This window comes from Centropristis striata, chromosome 8 (genome assembly GCF_030273125.1).
Source record: "Centropristis striata isolate RG_2023a ecotype Rhode Island chromosome 8, C.striata_1.0, whole genome shotgun sequence".
Lineage (NCBI taxonomy): Eukaryota > Metazoa > Chordata > Actinopteri > Perciformes > Serranidae > Centropristis > Centropristis striata.
This window is the reverse complement of record NC_081524.1, coordinates 34,444,977-34,466,300: the sequence shown is the minus strand read 5'-3', so window position 1 is coordinate 34,466,300 and position 21,324 is coordinate 34,444,977. Positions and strand designations below refer to the sequence as shown.

General features: G+C 38.4%; 1 protein-coding gene across 1 annotated transcript in view; it reads right to left on the bottom strand.

The window, feature by feature from the left end:
• Positions 1 to 21,324, bottom strand: part of dnah5 (dynein, axonemal, heavy chain 5) — a 97,952-nt gene that overhangs the window by 70,053 nt on the left and 6,575 nt on the right. Inside the window, exons 2-30 of the mRNA XM_059338345.1 lie at positions 17,913 to 18,047; positions 17,715 to 17,799; positions 17,278 to 17,462; positions 14,845 to 15,063; positions 14,228 to 14,365; positions 13,733 to 13,909; positions 13,396 to 13,509; positions 13,077 to 13,184; positions 12,486 to 12,608; positions 12,037 to 12,252; positions 10,667 to 10,774; positions 10,366 to 10,451; positions 9,587 to 9,794; positions 9,336 to 9,449; positions 8,916 to 9,122; positions 8,546 to 8,626; positions 7,455 to 7,545; positions 7,038 to 7,183; positions 6,210 to 6,387; positions 5,662 to 5,916; positions 4,614 to 4,810; positions 4,361 to 4,454; positions 3,706 to 3,848; positions 3,371 to 3,447; positions 3,115 to 3,239; positions 2,725 to 2,960; positions 2,141 to 2,359; positions 1,894 to 1,956; positions 1,312 to 1,550 (exon numbers count right to left, since the gene is read on the bottom strand). Coding sequence (XP_059194328.1) covers positions 1,312 to 1,550; positions 1,894 to 1,956; positions 2,141 to 2,359; positions 2,725 to 2,960; positions 3,115 to 3,239; positions 3,371 to 3,447; positions 3,706 to 3,848; positions 4,361 to 4,454; positions 4,614 to 4,810; positions 5,662 to 5,916; positions 6,210 to 6,387; positions 7,038 to 7,183; positions 7,455 to 7,545; positions 8,546 to 8,626; positions 8,916 to 9,122; positions 9,336 to 9,449; positions 9,587 to 9,794; positions 10,366 to 10,451; positions 10,667 to 10,774; positions 12,037 to 12,252; positions 12,486 to 12,608; positions 13,077 to 13,184; positions 13,396 to 13,509; positions 13,733 to 13,909; positions 14,228 to 14,365; positions 14,845 to 15,063; positions 17,278 to 17,462; positions 17,715 to 17,799; positions 17,913 to 18,047 — 4,367 coding nt within the window. The remainder of the gene's footprint in view (positions 1 to 1,311; positions 1,551 to 1,893; positions 1,957 to 2,140; positions 2,360 to 2,724; positions 2,961 to 3,114; positions 3,240 to 3,370; positions 3,448 to 3,705; positions 3,849 to 4,360; positions 4,455 to 4,613; positions 4,811 to 5,661; positions 5,917 to 6,209; positions 6,388 to 7,037; positions 7,184 to 7,454; positions 7,546 to 8,545; positions 8,627 to 8,915; positions 9,123 to 9,335; positions 9,450 to 9,586; positions 9,795 to 10,365; positions 10,452 to 10,666; positions 10,775 to 12,036; positions 12,253 to 12,485; positions 12,609 to 13,076; positions 13,185 to 13,395; positions 13,510 to 13,732; positions 13,910 to 14,227; positions 14,366 to 14,844; positions 15,064 to 17,277; positions 17,463 to 17,714; positions 17,800 to 17,912; positions 18,048 to 21,324) is intronic.

Here is a 21,324-nt window from a genome sequence, read left to right as displayed (position 1 = left end):
AACTTTTACATTAGCACATACTTCCTTTGTGACTAACTGCCTACAACCTTCAACTAGTTCCACACCGTCAGGAGAACGCAAAAGTGGAGATTTATAGTAAAACTATTTGTTCTTGTAGATGGAATGCCTTGTATAACATCTTATTCTCTAAGCCTCTTTCCCCTTCAATTTCCCCTTGACATGCACACAATAAATTAACCTTCGTAGAGGACAGTGCATGATAAACATTGATGGAAATGGTGAAATTGAAATCTTCCGGAGCATTCATGCAGTGCTATTTGAAAAACATTTTATAGGATAATTGCTGAGGAAGGACTTTGTATGAGGCGGATGCTGGAGAGAAGGGCAGACTAATAAAAAATAATTTCATTTTATTTGCCTTTTGTTCCGATTTCCTTTGTTATGTTATTTTTGTTTTATGTGGCAGTCTTCAAATTCAATGGTCACTTAGCTGGCCTGATTGTTATGTGCGAAAGCCACTTTTCCAGTTGAATCAGTAAAACACCTTATCGGCGGAGCTCTGTTTAGTCTAGTTGTGTTTTTTTCCAGTTCAGTGGAGGGTGCATGATATTTCTTGGAAGTGTCTCACTGTCCTTTTCACTTCCAGTATACCTCAGGTCAGCACAACTTGGCTTAAAACAGTTGAATACTGATCAGTTAAATTCCTTTTAAGGGACCCTGTGTTATGTTTACATTCAGTAAACATCAATATTTGCTGTGTGTGAGTCTGAATGTGTGATTGTGTGCGTGCATGACTAAATGCGTGTGTGTGCATGTTTGTGTATGTAAACTTACAGATGTGTATGTGAGGGAGGGAGGGGTGGGTTTTGTCATTTTTATTGTCTGTTTTTATTCTTATTTTTTGTAAAGCACTTTGTGTTGCATTTTTATGTATGAAAAGCGCTATATAAATAAAGTTTGATTTGATTTGAGTATCACACAGCAAAATCACTTTGTCTGTCCTGGAGGTCTAACAAAAGGCATTTAGTGCATTTCCTTATTCACAATCCTTTGCAAAGCCAATTTCATTAGTATTTTAAATACAGCATAGTTTACATCCATTATGAGGTTGCAGTCAGTTTTCCTGCCTTTTCTGGCACATAGTAGCATATCTTGGCCTGTTATCACCACCTGTCGATCAGTTGAATAGTGAGACACCATTGGTAATGCATTGTCTCATCTGTGCGCAGGATAAACGAAACGAACAGAAAACAGCTACATAGTACTACAAGGGGCCTAAAGCTCTTGCAGAACCTTGGTACCATTGTAGAATTATATCAGATTAATGTCACAGTAAAGAAACTGCCTAACCTCGTCTGAAAGTCCAGAAGCTCGTTATTGATTTTCTCAATGTGGATGTCAGCCCAGAGGATATCATAGTAACCGTTGACTGTCTCAATGACATTGTTGTAAAGGCCATACAACTTCTGCAGCAAAGTCAGCTGCTTCCTAATCTCCAACAGCTGGGGATGCTGCGTGACAGGTAGTCCAAACAGCTCCTCTCCACCTGTGTAAGTGATGTATTTCCTGAACAGATTGTCAAATCGATTCTAAAGAGTAAAAGAACAACACAATATCACAAATCAGTACAGTGCTAAAAATTTAAATCATATAAAATTATCTAATTAAACTGCCACATTTTTCAGCCATTCTACATGTAAAATACATGTGATTCCCCTTGTGTACATTTTATACACAAATGTAAGTACAGTTACAACATTTGCAATAAGCATAAAATTACAACAATAAAAACATGTTTTTATTTTTTTACATAATTATTATGTAACTGACATTTTGGGGAACCAGGCTGATATTACACAAACACACTAACTGGCAGATGGACGAAACGATGAACTTGATTATCATGTCCAGTGCAGATGGTCAATAACAAACCTGGAACATGATGAGTCTATCACTGGCATCTTGAGGCGCTAACCCCACCACCATAGGGCCATCCTGAAGCAGAGAAGAAAAAGTAAGTCTGTGTGTACATGCCAGTTCCCTTAAAACCATCCATGATCTCTCACATGCTTTTCCTTGCATCTTAGTCCCTCCCACTGAAGGCGTACTCAGGGATGCAAAAGTGAAATGCCTCTGTCCCTTTGTGAGCATTTGAGTGTTTGTACGAACTCTCCTTTACCTTGTCATAATCCTGATAAAAGTGTTGACAGTCCTCCAGGAAGGTCTCTACATTGCTGAGCAGCTCTCCTCTGAAGTTGGGCTGCAGAGCCACCAGCTCATTCTGCACCTCTGTGCTCCGGGACAGCAGCTTCTCCCAGGTGTAACGCAGCGTATCGACCTTATCGGCCTCCTCTTTTGCCACTGACAGCTCATATTTATGAAGCATGGCATAGGACTCCTGAGAGGCCAAAAAATTTTAAATCTTTCACTTGACATCAACAAATATTGGCAAGCCATATATACATCATCACTTTGGCAACTAACATTTACATGAAACATGTCATTTAAATCCATGCACTGCCTCTGCACCACTGCCACTGAGCTTTTCATGCAGGACTCGACCTCGCTTCCGTAAACATTATGCATATGCTTTATGTTTCCTAAGTACCTACTGTGACCTTCAGGTATGTACGTACGTACTCCGGAAATGCTCTTATTTACACTATTGAAAACATCTAATCCAGACATCTACTCAACTGTGCGCATTTGTGTGTATGAAAAGAGGGTCTGCAACTATCACAATGCATGAAATGCTTGGTGTACCTCTATGGGACCAACTTGAAAATCAATGGATATTTGTTGCTCTCTGATCTCCTTGAGTGCTGCCATGGCAATGCGAATGTCATCCAGGTCTTTGATCTGCCGATTGAGTTTCTTCCCCGCTTCATCAACAAAAGCAAAGATCTGCTCCATGTCTGAGCGGTATTTCCTGTTGCAGTACAGTCCATAGTCCACCATCCAGTTCTTTGTTTCAGCAGTGAGGGACATCTTCAGGTCAGCTGTGGCAAAGAAATGCATGTGAGTATGCCGACATCAGTACTAGATTGGCTTGAAGTCAAATTTATATTTTTATGTGGGTGTAAAGTTTTTTCAGACACTTTATAGGTAATGAAAAATAAGTTAAAAGTGCCAGAAGTACTGAAGTACTCTAACCTGTAAATAGAGCCAAAGCTCCTACAGTAATATACTCTGGTTCAGAATTGATTTCCAGCTCCAGATCTCGATAGAAAAGAATCTGGCTCTCAAACTCTGATAACAATGGACTGCCCTGGATGAATCTGTGAAAAAAACATCAACAACAACAAAAAGCATAAACATAATGCTGTTGTCACTGGGAGTAACATGTTCACTGGCAATATCAGTAGTCAAGAAATGGCAGAAATGAATGGTCAGCCAGTCATCATCATACTTTCGCATGGTGTCTTCACGGTCTTTTCTCCAGATGTGATGGTAACGGCTGAAGCGGTGTAGAGCAGTCATCACTTCCTGTATAATATTATGAAACAGGAGCGACATAAGAAATGGGAGGAATTCATATTGTAACATTTTGATTTCGAATAACAAAAAGGTAATTTCTCTTCATTAAAAGTCATAAGAATTCAAATAAAGATGCCGAAAATTACAGTTGTTGCCTTTATCCATTTACAGTAAACAAATGTGTTACTGTGGAAGTAGACAGGGTTTAATAAATATTAATAGAATAGACATTTTAAAAAACACTGCTTCACTGAAATTTACTTTTACCTTTTTAGTGGAGCTGATGGAGGTACTAAGAACAGACACTAGTTTGACTATTTCCTTGTTCTCAGACACACTTTTGTAGTAGTTTCTAGCTTGGAATGGGATGGCCTGGATTACAGATGCTGAAATATCTGAGGTGCTGCCATCTGAAAAAGTAGAGCGTTTGGAGGACAAAATATATGTTGTGAATGTACAGAAATGGTCGACATGATGAATAACAAAAACAGCTTGGCTTTTTCTTGGAATCCTTCAGTTTTAACCATACATGAAAACAGGATTGTTCAGAGCTTGAATCTTGTAATAGGTATAGGTGATGAGGTTAAGTCTTGCAGCTCCATGCAGGGTGCAATGTGACTGAAATGGCTGTTCTATCCGAACTAGATTTTAAAATGTCTTTTAAATGCCTTCTTTCCAAAGCCACTGACATATTCATGTTATTTCCATCTTCACGAGTCTATCTGCTCCTAGTCAGATGCGGCTTTGCTCTACTGAGCTGTGAAATAAGGAGATGTGACTATCAAGTGACTGTGGTGCAGTAGCTAACAATCAGTGTTCTGGTATGCATGTTGGAAACAATATGGGCACATCACTCTAAAGTCAGTGTAGAGGTGTTGAACTGGTGAGGATATGTTAGGTCAGCTCTCATGTCCTCTCCTACCAGCCAGGCTCCTGTATGTTGTTGTTCCATCTTCGGATTCACTCTCAGAACTGTCCTGTTTCAGAGCCGCCATCCGTCTCTCATTCATTTTTCTCTGGAAAGGGGAAATGGATGTAAGGGAAGACAATGGTAGAATACAGAACCATAAAAAGATTATGGTTAGTCATTAGTCACAGCTATGGAGGGGATTCTTCATAAGTATAAATCCATTACTTGTCACAAATGATCATTTCCCTCATTAGATCAAACCCACCTTGGAGATTCTTTCTTTGCTCCACTGGCTGACTCCTTTGCTCACACTTACGACACACTCTACAGCCCTGTTAAGAGCCTGTTGGACCTCCTCCAGAGCTGGAAACATGGCAATGTTAGGGATGGAAAGGGCCACACTGACTCTGAAGATTGCCTGCTGACCGCTGCTTTTGCCACGACATGGTGAGTCACTCTCAGCTACAGGGATGAGAGAAGAGTAGCTCTGGTATAATATGATGGAATTTAAAGACTGACATTTTATGAGCTCAGTGGACAGAACAGGCACCAGTCTACCTCACAATCCACACTGCAAAAAAGCCAACTTGTATTTTTTGGCCTAAAACAGCGATTTAAGTTGGTAAAACTTGGAAATATAAATTATTGACATTTAGGGCAATAATGTAAGTTAGCACAACAAAGGAAGCCAGTTGTCTGCTCAAAAACAAGTTTGTGAGTTGTTGTTACTTATATCTTTAAGTTGGGGTTCAAAACAAGGGACAATAGTTCTGCTAACTCTTATTTCTTTGTTGTGAAATTTGGTCATTAGCGAAAGCTAGCGGCTAACTGATGCTAGCGGCGCTGCTTGTTACAGCTACAAGAGTAGCCATTAGCGTATCAATGCTAACTCAAAATTGTGGTCACAACATTAGCTAACATTCATAGCGCCGTTACAATCGTGCCAGAGAAATTCAGAGTTGAGCAAACTCAAAAACAAAACTTTTAATATTTAGTTTAATTGTCCAACTTAAAATTTTATCGAAGTTTGTTGCCTTGAAATTTTGAGTTCACCCAACTTTTCTTTTTTTGCAGTGCAGAGGTCATGGTACCTGATTGAGCTGAGATGGATAACAACTTTTAATGGTAGAAGGATAACGGTTTCACTATCTGATACTTTTGTACCTCCCAGAAATCCTTTTACATCACTTGACAAGTCATGGGTCATGATTTAATTAAAACAAAAATTAAGCTTTTTTATGAAATACTCTTTTGTTTTGTTTTATATTCAGATAAGCCCAAATACTAAGGTCAACAAAATACACAAGACCCACCCAAAAAATGCGTGAGTGAGGAGGCGTGGATACGCTTTCGTAGCATCTCCAGTGTGTTGCGTGTTAATCTGAGCAAAGCATCCACATTGCGGTGGTTGAAGTAAGAGAGGAGCTCTTGGGCTTCCTCCTCCATCACTTCCATCAGGTCCCTCTTCTTCTTCTTCCTCACCAAGGGAGAGGAAGGGCCAACGCTTGCAGGAGGGCGCAGGGTATTTCTAGAGAAGAGACGGCCCTCTGATCGGCCTTCATCTTCACCTGAGATGCCAGAGACGACACATTTATGATGATCATGAACTCCTTTATTAGTAAAGACCCTCTCTTTTAAAACTGTGTTTTATCAGTATATGAGTTTCTGATTGCCTTAGACGTTATCTTTTAAAAGGTAAGACATAAATGAAAGGTGAACTAAAAGTTATAACAATAGCCTTATTAGCAATGCCCTTTCTATTCTTTCATGCATCAGTTTTGATGTGTTGTTTGACATTAACCTTCTTTATTCTATCATATCCCAGTCTATTTGATCTCAAAAGGAAAATAAGTTAGTATACCTTCACTGTCATTGTGGTCTATGGTCTTGCTCTCAGTGCAGCTTTCTTCCTCAACCTTCTCCACCTCCTCTCTGTGATTGTGGTCAAACTCCAGCAGCATGTTGATCAGTTCATTAGCAGCCTCCTCCACCAGTGAGCTCTTAGTGTGGAGACTCTGGGCTTGTCTTATGCACAGGTCCTATACAAGTGTGTATAAATTACATGTACATTAAGTGCACTGCAGCATTATTAGCTCTAGGATTCTAGGAAAGGCACATGATTCACACAGCCTAATATGACATTTAAATTACATTGAACACATGTCATTTATTTTCAATTAATTTTGATTTAACTCTACATACAGAACTGTAATGAAGTTATCCGGGCAAAAAATCAAATAATGTCAAGTTCAATGAGTGTCAGTGATTTCCACACAGTAGTGGACATCCCACTGCATGGGTTGGGATTCCCATGAGTTAATGTGTACTTCACATTGTTGTAATGTATAATATACTGCTTTGTCTGCAGTCAGTCATTCACAAAACAACTTTGCTGTGATAACTTAGCATCACATTAATAAATCATGATTGATGATCTGTGGCCTTGGCTGCTTATGAGCCACTTTTTGTGTATGAGTATATTAATCTATACATGTTATACAAAATTCACCATTAATATAACTTACACATATTGAATATCTTCAGAGAAGAAACAATATTAAACCACATATGCATGTAATGTAATATTTATATACTCATAATATCTTTCACATGATGTGAGATGGGGTGGGAGCTGCTGTAAAATGAAGAAGGTGGTGTTTTATTTCAAATAGACTATGTATTTATTTACCCTGGTAGTCTGAACAAACTCCTCACAAGTGACTGGTTCATCCTCTGGCAAAACACACAGTGTGGATCCACTCATCTCCTGCAGGACAGCATCTATCCTAAACTCCACCAAGTCATTCACCCTGTCCATCAACAGCTCCAGGTCAACTGGAGAGAAAAGAGAAAAAGAGGGACACAGACAGATTGAAGAGAAGGGAATGAAGTTGCCAAGCATTTGCAGAGGGAAGGGGAGAGAGATGGACGAGGGAGCAAATACATGAAGAAGAAGAAAATGTAGAATCATACAGAGGGACAGCATACAGTATGTGAGTTACTAATGAGAACACAATGAATCGATAAAACTTTTTAGATGCAGCCAGTGATGAGATGCTTATGTGTCAGCATGTAGCTTATTGATCTCACTGGATTTTTTGCTCACCCAAAGCCTTGTCGATGCGTCCGAGGTACTTGTCTATGTTCAGGGATGTCCAATTGATGGAGGTCAAACCCGGTTGTATAGCCTCATCCACCTGTCAAGTCAGTGATGTATGATGATGCACTTTGTACAGGAGCTGATGTGCAAAGTCAGACTCATTTTGTCAGGTTCACGGCATGTGTTAAATATTAAAAAAAAAACAACAACAACAGGAGAGCGAGAGAGAGAGAAAGAGAAAGAGAGAGAGAGAGAGAGAGAGAGAGAGAGCGCAAGAGAGAGACGGAGAGAGAGAAGCGGGTTCTCTTGTAAATGCCTTTATTATAATGTATTTAGTATTTAGCATAGTTTCACCGAAGTGAGTGACATGGTTGGTCAGTGCCGTAAAGCCACTTCTCAAAGGAGTAATACACGTGTTGCTATGCATTAGTTCAGTCCTGAGAGTTGTGGAACTATGTGGGTTGGCGCAGCCAAATAAATGATTAAATATACAAATATATCACAATCCATTAGTACTCATTACTCTTAATAAATGGTGCTTGATTATCTGAGGCCATGAGGCCACAGCCATGATGATATACAGTATAACATCACACCCTCTCCTGTGCTTGCTTGCTTAATTATCAGCTAAACAACATTGGGGCACACCTGGGAAGGAAAGCACGGGCTAATTACATGCAAATGTGATTAAATGTCTTTATCACTAGGCCTATAAATCACTGTAAGTACTTATAGCGTTTAAAGTCCTAAAATGTTCTGTTTTCAATAGTCATAAAACTATTAGACATTACTCAATATATACCATCATCAGTGGCATAGCCAAAAATACTGGACCCTGTACGTAAGCATTCTCTATGGGCCCCTCCCTGGATCCACAGCCATTCATTCAAGTATTTGTGGGCCCTCCTCACACGAGGCCCAAGATCTAAATTGTTATCAATTACAATTTAGATCTTGGGCAGTTCATTTTAATTAGATTCAGGCTACATTAATCAGAAATGTATACATACCACTATCCAATAAATTAAATTTAAAAAATAACATGCAGGCTAGGGTAATAGTTTAAATGCAACTTAAATTGTATCATAACATCTTACCTTAGCCACATGTGGCATGGCCAGCTGTTCAAAAGCACTCTGAATCTTCGCCCGTACTCTGGTGTTCTCACTCAACATTAACTGGAAGGATAGAAAAATCAATACAGTCTGAGTACTGATTCACAAAAGTGTTTAACTGAGCTGGTCAGTAGAAATTGCTCTAAGTACAATTGAAATGATCTACCCTGATATACTGAATGCACTTTTAAATGTGGGACTCTTTAACATAAAAGACAAAGGACACCGTCTTTTATAGTTTTTTTTTAAATAAATGTACAATAAAAATTTGGCCTTAAATATTGTTTCTTATAGTTATGTATTTATTTGTAGTATGTATTTGCAGATGTGTACAACTGTGTGTAATATCCACCTGTAATTTGTTATAGTTCTTTTTCAGGGTGTCCTGTTTCTGCTGCAACAGCGCAGCAAATGGTGGGATCTCCAAGTTCATCCTTGTCATGCAGTTTGCCTCCCTGATCTGGGTCAAAATTTCTGGGTCAAAGTTCACAAACAACTCCCCTGTCTCTGGAGATCTGACCAGTAGAGAGGCCTGCAGGCCCACCCGGGCATCCTCCATCTGGGCAGAAGGTATCATGGTAGGTTCCGTTGTTTAGGGGAGGGTTGTAAGAAAGAAGAGGTGGGGGGAGAGTAGAAAATGAAACAGAGAAAAATAACACAACTGAGACCAAAAGCATTAGGTGTAAATAAAAAGGGAGAAAACACACTTATGTATGTGCACATTGCATATGATGGAACTATAGTTGTCCATTTTTTACATGCATCTCTTTACCTTTTTCATCCAGCTTTGATGGTAAAGGATCTCAAACTCCAACAGGACTCTTGCTACCCTGTTAAAGTTCCTGATTATCCTCTTGGCCTCTGGTGTAGAAAGAACACCAGGATGCTACACAAGGATAGAAAGATAATGTTTAACTTCAGAAGGAAAATGCAATGACAATTCTAATGTAAATAAATAAAAAAATAAAAACACACTTAGACCCAGCAAAATGTAATTGTAGAGAGGCAGAAATTCAATATTACCTGTTGAAAGAGATCCATGGGACCCTGGATCCTGCTGGACAGCTGCCGGGCCCACATGATACGTCCCGCCACAAGGGGCATGTCCCGGCCAATGGGGGGGTCCAGTTTCTGCTTCATGTAGATACGGGACACCATTTCAATGTCCCGGCCGTAGTTTTGCAAAATGCGCTGGTACTTCTCATCAATGCCAAGGTCTGGGATGCCCAATCTGTTTCCAGTGAGTCAGAAAATAAAAGTTATTGAAAAGCAGACAATCAATATTCTAATAATTTAATAATTAAATTGTGAATACAATGAACAGTTATAGGGTATTCTAGCAATTACATCTCTTTTTTTCAAGGTCTGGTATAGTCACTTTAAACACCTTTCTCATGTCATGACATTTAGACTAGTAATAGCAGAAAACTGATAGCACAAAAATAGAACTTTAGGTGTACCAGTAAATCATGTAAGTAAACCAGTCTGCACAAAAAAAGCACCCTGAAACTGGCAAACCTTTGGAATACAGCAATTGTGTCATTAGCTACACCTGTGTTTAATGAGATGAAATATCCACAGGGAGAGAGGGCTATTCACAGTCCTGCTGTTTTTTAATTCCAGCCATTTCATTAGGTGCTCATTGAAACCTGAGATGCCATGTGAATGTAATTACATATTACTGATAAGCTGGTTAGGATTAGAGAATTTGCAGTTTTCTGAGCTGAGATAATCAGAGACTGAGAAACACCTTTTTAGATGAGCATGCATTGAATGATGCCAAGTGCAGAAAAATGATTTACCTTTCAAATTTCTTTAACACATTCAGAGCTCTCTCTGTGTTTTGAATTTTTTCAAAGGTGCTATCCATGAAAGTCTTCAGCTGGTTCTGCAAGCACAAAGACGAGTGGCAAAAAATCTTTACAACAGAGACAATGCACATACACACTAGAGTACAACAATATAAGCCACACTTTTACTTGTCACCCAATTAAACATTTCCTCAGCATAGTGTGGGCATGTGCATATATAATTCACTTTAAATTGCACTGTACAATATAGAGGAAACAAACGAACTAGTTGTGTCTGTAATATTAAACTTACATGAAGCTCAGAGGTGCTTTTACAGAATTCTTCATAGTCAACATCAAAGTCGGTTCTTCTCTGGTCTAGGAAGCTGTAATGTTTTTTCTTCATGTTTAGCACAATAGCCTAATACACACAAACACACAGGCAAACAAACACATATGTTCAATAAGTTAAAATGTTAAAACATTCATCAGTTATGTATTGAAAGTTTTAAAGCCTCTCAAAAAGGAAAACTGTTCTGCTGCAGTCAAACCTAAGAAGGAAAAACATGCTATTCTGTTTGGAAAGATTATTGAATGCCATTTCCTTAACCAACTGTGTCCTCACACTAATACTGACAACATATTATCTAAGTCTGGGAGGACAAAAAGAGTGTATTGTGGAAATGTAATACCAAATCTTAAAGCTTACCATCAATTATTCATATACTGAAGAGATAACTGTCCACTTCTGCAAAAATAGAGGTCTGCTGCTTATTTCAATCCAGCTCTAACTGGTTACTTGGGCTATGAAAGGACTGATGGAATTGCTACATGACAACAATTACTAAAATGACTACATGCATTGCTAGTAAATTAATGGAGAAACCTCAACTCAAATAAAAACTAAAAACAACAACATAAAAGCTCAAATAAATGGAGCAACTCAGGTTAGTATTGTCATATTGTTATTAAGTGATATGTACAGTGGTAAAGCTTCACATCCATGTTTACCACTCCATGCAGTCGACTATGAAAATGGCTCATGCATTACTAAAAGTGGAAGACTGCTGTGAGACATTACCTCCCATTTTCCCTGCATTTCTGCAGTCTGTACATCCAAGGAAGCAGAAACAAACAAACAGCTCACATCAATATACTCTCGAGGGAAAACAGCATTAGACTGCGTGATGCACATTTCATGAAATTAAAGTGTTATTCTCTATGAGTATATTTATAATTATCAAACTATTTCCCACAACAAGAAACAAAGGAAAAAGACAGTAATATGACAAGGTCAAGCTATACAGCCTGAAGCTCTTTAAGAAAATTGAACTTTTGGTAACACACTGTTCTCTCCTGAGCTGTACTGCCATGTTTACAATGTCTAAAATATCTCAGCATATAAAAATGCTTCTTTAACATATTTCTTCTTTATTTCTTCTCATTGAAATAAATATACGACCACAGTGTTATTCTACAATATCAACTTTGTTGCACAAGAGATCTCTTCTCTTCATTGTTGTATCAGCCTGGCATTTGCCACCCACTGACATACCGACGTCAATGAATGACAGAAGAAATACAGACTCAGCTGTCTAGAAGTGTCATTTCATCAGTTAATGGAATGCATCTAAGCAATATTAGAAATGTCTCGGCCACAAACTGATCCCACAATATACCCACTTGAAACCTGGTGGCCATGGTCTCCAGTCCCTCTATCTTAGAGTCCTGCAGAGCAGAGTAGGTGGAAATGGTGCTGAACATTTCCAGGATCTTGTTGAGGCGTCGTTGGAATGTGTCAAACTTCCCAAAAATGTACATCTCACTGAAATCAAACTGTCTCTCTGAGGGAGTCTGTTCCAGCTTCTCCTTGGTTTTATGGAAAAATCGCTGATATTCCTGAAGGTCAGTTTGACAAGAAAACTGGTCACTTTCATTTTCATGTATCCATCACATCAAGGTGCTAACATTTTTTATATATTGGCAATGACATTATTTGCATTTTTTTTGTTATATTTTTGTTTGTTTGTTTCGTCTTTTCCAGGAAGGTACACAGCCCATCTTTAACTGACAAGAACACAAAAAAATTGAAGAAAAGACAAATGATAAATTATTTTACCAATAAGTAGTACCTGGTTTAGGTGGATGGCAGCCTTGATTTTGTCAGCTACAACATCCTGAGGCTGGTCCCAAATAGAATTAGAGCCGTTATTAGTGATGTAGGCCTTGCAGGCTGTGATCATCTGGTTTGTCACCTATAGGGATTGATGGGTATAGTGAAATGAAGATATGCACTTGAATAACTTGAGACTATAACCGGAGCTGAAGTAGTTAAATATTAGTACACGTATCATGAGGATGTCAAAGATCAAAGGAGCAATTAGTCCAATGGTGCTGTAATATGGTCCATGAAACAATCTGATGTTTACATTTTGTTCACATTTAATCTTTCAAAAAACCTGTCCTCTGGGATGTTAGAAATGGAGATCCTCCAAATCCTTTTGTTCATGATTCTTCTTGTTTTTCACTCTGGGTTAATAACAATGCCCTTAGTTTCAATGGTTCATTTTATTCATCCATAAAAACATGAAAATGCCAGATCTCAGGGTTAAATGAAGACAATATCCCGACTGTAAACTGCCAGCTTTGATAATCCTATTGTTAATTACAATATAATCCACTTCTATCATTGCTGCATTGTCCTGAATAGCAGTCACCCTTACCTTGACAAAAAGTGATGTAATCTTTTCTGATGTGTTATAGTAGCGAGAAATACTGTGAATCATCCTGATGGCATTGATCAGACCTGGGATTGAATCCACCATCAATACCTGCAGTAAAACAGTATTCATAGCTTATAAAATAGAGTGTTTGTAAAACTTACATACAGTATGTAATTACTTGCACACATTGACATTGAACGAGTTGTGTAATGTACCATTCCACAACTTTAGAGCAGTTCAACATGAATACAGTGCATTTGATTTGCTTTTCATACAGCAGACAACTTCATCTTTAAAGAGATAAAAGTATTTTTCTCACAGGGTCACTGTTGTAGAGAGGGTCGCAAAACTTCTCCAGGCTGTAGAGGTACTTGACATTGTCTTTGGCCTCGTTGGCTGCATCAGTGATTCTGGTGTCCAGTTCCCGCCACGACTACACAAACAAACCCTTATCACATTTAATATAAGACTGCCACACTGAAAATTACAGTCTTTTGTAAAAACATCATCTTGAAGAAAAACAAGTCTGAAACACTGATATAAAGGGCAGAAGAGATTTTGACAGAATCAAAATAGTGCCCCATGAAACAGAAAACCAAAAAAAAGGTGCACATATAGTCGCTAAAACCTAGCAGCGGCTGACGGTGACATCTGACCTTTATGAGTTTAGATTTGGCCATCAAGAGCACACCCAATACAGCCTTGACATCAGGGCTTTTAAGTTGGTCCAAAAGGTAGTTGAAGCGGGACATTCGTTTCTTCCAGTGGTCTAGCTCCGCCCGGGGGCCAAGGTCATCAGCCTCCTTTCTCAGTTGGTCACTCTCAGCTAGAACCTGGACAACAAAAATGGTACTTAATGTCTCCTCACAATTTAAGCATAATTTCCGCAGTTTATCCTGTTTTTTCCCCCTGAATCTGACATATTTCCTTTGGGTAATTTTATTGTGGTAAAGGGAAACAAAATTCTTGAATATTGTGTGCTGAAAAAATACTTAATTTAGCCATACTTTAAGTAACTGAGAATCTAAAATAAATTATATTGACCACAAGCTTCTCTGCACAACATAAAGGAGCACAACATTACAGCAGGTTTAATGATAAATGTGATAAGTTGGAGGATAACATCTTACCTGTTAGATAACATGACTCACCTGTTCTATCTGTTTAATCCACACTTTCATGCAGGCCTCTATCTTTTCTGTGGTCTCTGTGCTGTTGGCTGCTGTCATGTAGTCTGATGGGCCTTTCAGCACCCGCAGGTCAAATGTGTCACACTCTTTCAACGTAACCTGGAGGCAAGTCATAACATGGTTTGTTTTTGCTGCCGTGTCTAGAATTCATTGTGTTTGTGCCAGGATGTGCCTGTGAGTACTCACTTCGACATCAAATCTATTCAAAATAAGTGATGTTGACAAAGAAGGCTGGTTACAATTGTTTTATAGTTGCCATAAGTGGTTTTCAATTGTCTAACTGCTTTAATAAACTAAACTACTGTGATTAAAATGGTTTATAAATGTTCAAAAAGCCCTTATTTGTCCATATTTATGCAAATTATTATCTATTCTTCTAAGTGGAGTTCGGGTTAGACTAAGCAATGTATACAATTTTCCAAGTACTGGCATGGGTGTGAAATCTGGTAAGTGCACAAATATTTAAATTAACTCTTCACTGAAGTCACAGGTGTTTCATCATCAGGTATTTTAAATCTGTTCTGAAGTAAACATTAACATCAAACTCATTTTTGTTGTGCAACAGAATGTTTTCTTACCTTTTCTTGCAGGCTTTCCTGTGCACCAGCCAAAACAGACACAAAGCTTTCCAATGATGAAATGAAGTCCTGTTTGACAGTCTGGGCCTGGGGACTGGCCAGCTCCCCCCAGCCGTGGTTAATCTTCCTCAGTGTGGGGATGAAGATCTCAGAGAGTAACTGCTCCACACTTTTTAACAGACCCACCTCTGTTGTATCCAACATATTGAAATTTACATCCTAGAAAGAGATAAAAGTGCATCATTGCAAAAACAAACGGACAAAAAAAAAACAAGCAACATTTTACTGAATCCAAACATTTAATTTATTTATCCCTGGTCTTGTGATAGCATGAGTAAGGTCCCTCAAGAAGGGTTACACCCGACTGCATGTGCCAGTTTGGTACAGTGATGTCCTATGTGTAAAACCTTGAAAAAGAGTGAGGTGATGTCCAACTTGCAGCCAACATACAGTACAGGCCAAAAGTTTGGACACACCTTCTCATTCAATGCCTTTTTCTTTATTCTCATGACTATTTACATTGTAGATTCTCACTGAAGGCATCAAAACTATGAATGAACACATATGGAATTATGTACTTAACAAAAAAAGTCTGAAATAACTGAAAACATGTCTTGTATTTTAGATTCCTCAAAGTAGCCACCCTTTGCTTACTAGAATATAAGACATGTTTTCAGTTATTTCACACTTTTTTGTTAAGTACATAATTCCACATGTGTTCATTAATAGTTTTGATGAATTTACAATGTCAACAGTCATTAAAATAAAGGAAACGCATTGAATGAGAAGGTGTGTCCAAACTTTTGGCCTGTACTGTATATCCTCGCATCTACCAACCAATTGAAAAGGTGTTGCTTCTATAGGTTTGCCTGTATGTGGCTCAGACAATGAACAAACGTTACTTTATATCCTAGTCCTGTCTATGTAGGTACTGTATGCAAAGCAGACCAGGAAATAACATATCAGCTTTATTAGGCAACCTGACAGCATTCTTTGAAACAAAAGCTGGGTTTGGTTGATGGACTTTTAAGTTCCCAACAGCAAACTGAATACCTTCCAGACGGAGTGAGTGTGCATGGATATCACTATGGTTGTTTTAAATTAATGTACCTTCTGATCTATCTGATCGAAGGACTCAAATGGTGGCTGGTAGATCCCATAATCTAGAAATCCATTAAGACACTGCCCTCAGCTATCCAGCACTTTTCATTAAACAACGGTCAAGGGGGTGTTCCCCACTATTAAGTTACCAAATCCAATGTGACAGACAGAAATAGTTGACAGATAAAACTTGATGGTAGAAAATGTTTTCCCTTTATCCAGAAGATCCTGCAGAAATGACAGGATAACAGCCAAATGGGAATTGAATGATATGGTCTGGCACGAAATCTTGCCATGTCCAGTTGAAATGACCTGGTGAAGTAAGCCTTGGTGCATCAAATGCTTTAAATGGCATTCTGTGGGAGGCCTGGAGAGCTCAGAGGCCAAGTCCAGAAAGCTATGTGTTCCTGGGTGAGGATGAAAAATGTCATCCTCATGACACTGTGGGTGTGTGAAATGTCGGGAGGCTATAACCATAATCTATAAAATTTTTGAGCAGGTGCTTCAACCTTTAGGACTTGCAAGGTTAAGCTCGCCAGGAAACTAATTTATTTATCTTTGTGATATTCCCTTTTGTTTTGGGCATTTTTTAAAATTGTTTTTACATTCTTATTTTCTGTGCTTGCATGCACAATGGGCTAATGCTAATGGCAGAGGGCAAACACCATAGAGCATTACCTGACATGACTGTCATTACATTTTTAAAAGGCTGGAACTTAACTAGAATTTATTTATTTATTTGTTTATGTGATTGTTTGTTTATTTTAATGCTATGATTACTATTTTTATTCATTTATTTTATTTAAATAAAAACACACAGTGGTACTTTTACAATGCTCTCTGGCAGTTTCATTCACATAGTGGGCATGTACATGGACACACACACACACACACGTCAAAGTAGTCCTTCCTCTCCATCTTGCTGTGAGTGTCTTGTAGCAAACATGCCTGTTTATCAGTGGTTGTGATTAGCTTTGCTGCTAACAGCAGGTGATCAGCGAGAATCAATAGCCAGAACTGCCCATGGTATCAGAGAGCTATTGTCCCCCTATTGTCTCACTAGCTCTGGATGAAAAGAAGCTGTCATAAGGGAAACCATTTATCACATGAATGGGCTCAAAGAGAAATCACTGCCAAAGGAAAAGGAATAAAATGTTCTTTTGTCATATAAAACTTTCATCTTCCATCACTTTGAAAGATTCAATTTATCTGCATATGTCATTCAAGTGATTTACATAACAGAAGGCCCCACAGTAAAAAAAAAAAAAAAAATCACCCTGAAAGTCATGACTTCATCCTTACATTCAAAATGGTACTAACTCTGTGACTCACTCTGTGTATGTTCTCAGAGGTGATTGCCTTAGAAGTGTTAGCCCTGGTGAAGAAGACGCACACTCCAGTCAGCGCCACATCCCTCCCGTCTGTCACAAACACTTTAGACTTCTTGCTTCGACCAGGCTGCTGGGCAACAAGCTGGAGGGGCGCAGAGGCTGCTGCGGTTGCTGCTGCTGGTGCTGCTAAAATAAAGAAGGAACGACACAAGGTACCATCACAACTCAATTTTTCTCTGTAATCCAGATACTGGGAAATCAAAATTGATTATGGGAACCTGATCAACAAAAACACTGCTGTGACTGCTGTTGCCAACATAAAATGATTAATACGGGAACAGAACCTAAATTTAAAGTGATGCCAACATTAGAAATGGTCAACACATTTTATTCACTTTTTTTTTTTTTTGCATGGTGAGTGTATCATTTTCACATTACCTGCTTCAACTGGCTCAGTGTCCTGGTAGTAGAACATGAGGTGTGGAAGACCCTCAGCCACAAAAAACTGCTCCATGCGGTCAATCTGAGAAAGATGAAAAGACTTAACATTCTCCACAGATAGACATTGTGTTGCTGTTTCAGCTTTTACTGAGGATTCACAGAATAAAAATTCCTTCTGTCGAAAATACAGGGTACCTGATTCCCCTCCAGTGTTGCATCCTCCACATCTGATTTCTCCAGTCCCAGGCATGAAGCCACGATGCTGAGGATGTAGTCATGTCTTCCATCCAGCTGGGCACGCTTAGCTTCACGTTCCTCTTTCAACTTTTGCTAAAAAAAAAAAGAACAAGAAATAAAAACAAAACACACACGCACACACACACACACACAATTGTTGTAATATTAGGCTCAGCTCGGCTTAGCATCAGCTCTGGTTCACTGATGATGAAAAAGACGCTAAAACCATCACATGACTGACTGCACAAAGTAATTAAATTATATTTCACATACTTGGTATGTAGTCATGACACTGTTGGACAGATGATTAAAGCTGTGTGAGCATCATTTTATATATATATATATATATATATATATATATATATATATATAATATAGATAGATAGATAGATAGATAGATAGATAGATAGATAGATAGATAGAGAGAGAGAGAGATTTTAAATATACTACTTCTATGTATGTCAACCAATGAGCAGAATATGTAAAACATAAAATAAAAAAAAAACACTTAAATTAATTAATAATCCTGTCATGTGTAGCTCCAAAAAAGTGAATGACAAAAAATGTCCAAAACAGATGTCAATATTCCAAATGCACACCTCTATTTTCATCATCCTACTTTTGAGAAGTATTTCCATTTCTCTCCTGAGCACTCATCCAAAGTCAGAACTCAGTTTACATCAGGCATGGCTTGTATTTAGGATGGTGGCACAAAAACATCAGCCACAATGTGTTGCCAGGTTACGCTGCTTAGTAACGCAGGAACAAGGTCAGCCAATAAATTACATGAAACCTGGTGTGGCGCGGTTTGCCAGCTGCAGGGTGCATTCCGATTCTCTCATTTACTCATTTTGTTTTTCTACGTTTTAAACAGGGGACAGGAATACTACTTGCTTGCCTAACATACTTTTTGCATTGACGTCACTGCGGTCAGACCATCTTTTCAAAGGCAGTCTTCTGCAACAAAGCAGGAAAACATCCTTCTTTGACTAGCCAGGCAAAAAATAGACCTCTTGAGAGCTAGAATGTTAACAACTGGATTAAACTTTAACCTTGAGAAGGACATATTAACTGATCAAGTTTTCGCTCTTCCCTCCTGTTCTCCCCTCATCTCCTCTCTCTTCCCTGTATTTTAAGTACACACTTATGTTGTGAAAAGTACTTTATAAAACACTGCTTTATCCTTAACGCTTTTTTCATTCCAACTGACACAGATAGCTAAATCTATAGTATATGCTCCAGCATAGGTCATACCGTACATGCCAGCACCATGGGTTAGTCCCCACGGATAGTATCGAGAACCAGATTGGAGAGAATAGATGTGACAGATTTTGAGGGAGAGAGCCCTGAATAATACCTCAAAGGGAACACATAGATGAAAGATGCCAGGATGACAGACAATAAACAACGAAGAAAGGGCTAAATACAAGATCAAAAACAGGGTATGTATAGAGCTGTGGAAAATGATAAAAAAAACTGACTTAACCCCACCTCTAAAAATGTAAGGAAGAGGAAATTGTGGGAGGAAGAAAGATATAGTAAAGAATTTAACAGCGTATGGTAACAGGTAGAAGCAAGGAGAACAAGATGCAGGGAGCATGGACTTGGATATAAAGAGAGAAGGGACAATTATTCTTTAAGTCAGGGTGGTTTAGAGTCAGGATATTGATTCTTGTTAGTTAGAGCCTGAGGATTTGGTCATGTGAAGCCAGAGTGAGGTGGAGCATGCCATCAACCTCACAAGCTGTGTATGTCAACAAGGTTAGTGAGAGCGGTAACACATTAGCCAGCAGCCTAAGAGATCTGACAATGACCATATTGACATTCAGGTTTGTGTAGTGAAATAAAGCAAATAGTGTCCACCTGCAGTTTACCTCCAATGCCCACAAATCTGCAGAAACCACGGCAATACTTGCCAAACAAACTGTTCTTAGGAACAGTGGCTGCAGTCACAGGTCACTTCAACTGATAACAGAAGACTTGCAGAGCACATTAACATTTCAGGCTTGAAATGTACTCTCACTGCATATGGTTCAGTCACTCTCTTGGTTGTTGTTTTCTCACCCAGCTCGTGCCACTTTCTATGTTTTGTCATTTGTGATTCCAACTTGTCTGCATTGCACTTTACTTTGCTTTGTTGTTTTATTGTATTTTTTTCTGTCTTCCACTTTGTTTTTATTTCTTGCCTGTAAAGCACTTTGTAACTTTGTTAAGAAAAGTGCTATACAAATAAAGTTTATTATTATTATTATTATTATTATTATTATTATTATTATTCACACAAATATTTTTAACTTACACTTATTACCAACAGACTTTGTATTGGTATCAGTGCCCTGTCATCACTCTTGTAAAGCATATCTTAAAAATGAGAAGGAATAGAGATTTATTGTAAAAACCCATGTAGAACACAGGGCTCACTCGTATAAGAACTATGCACCACCAAGTGCACAAGTCTCGTTCTAGTCTGGTGATCTCATTTCAAGACCAATGATCTACGTATTTGACTTTCCAAATGAGAAATATTCTCCATTGCTGTGCAGGTGTACTGGATTTCTATCTTACATTTGAAACACAAAGAGACCCATTCAAAAGTACTATTACTTTTAGGTGAAAAATCCCAATCTTACTTTATAAATAGAGATATTCATTTATGGACTTGTGCAATATCCAAATCACAGGAAGGTGCAATATTTGATAATAGCAAAATATGTCAAAATACTAATTTGAGTTAAGTATTAGTGCTGCAAGATGTCCCAGCCTAGAAATCAAACTCAACAGAGTTAAGAAAAAATATTGCTTCATAGAGATCCTTGCAATACATAAATGAATAAATCCCCCCATGATCACTTTAATAAAATGTTCAATGTAAATGAGAAATATGCGAAAATCATTCCATCCCATATTGTAAATAATATAAAAAATCCAGTAAAGGACAATTATTAAAGAAAGTTAGAAAATTAGCAGTTCTTCCACTACCGAACTCTGATAATGAATCGCTCCAGCTTGTGATAACCTTGTTAAAGTCTCTTGAGATGCACACACACATTTTATAAACGCAACCAAGTCAACCAGAAAAAAAAGCATGCCAAGCCATCAGTTGCTGAGCGACGAGCCGTTTCACACCTTGTCTCTGCCTTTATTCCAAATTGTGTGAACAGCCAACTCTGTCTTCAGCCTAGAGACTAACAATACAGACACAATGCAGTGAAGTGCCGATTCTTCAAACAAGCAGACCTAAGTCACTGCTGAATGCATTGCACAAACACACAAAATACACTTGCTAACAACAATAAGCTCCCACAATGACAGGCACACACACAAGCATATTCCGTTATTCCTATAACACAGAGGCAGAAGCCAGCACTGA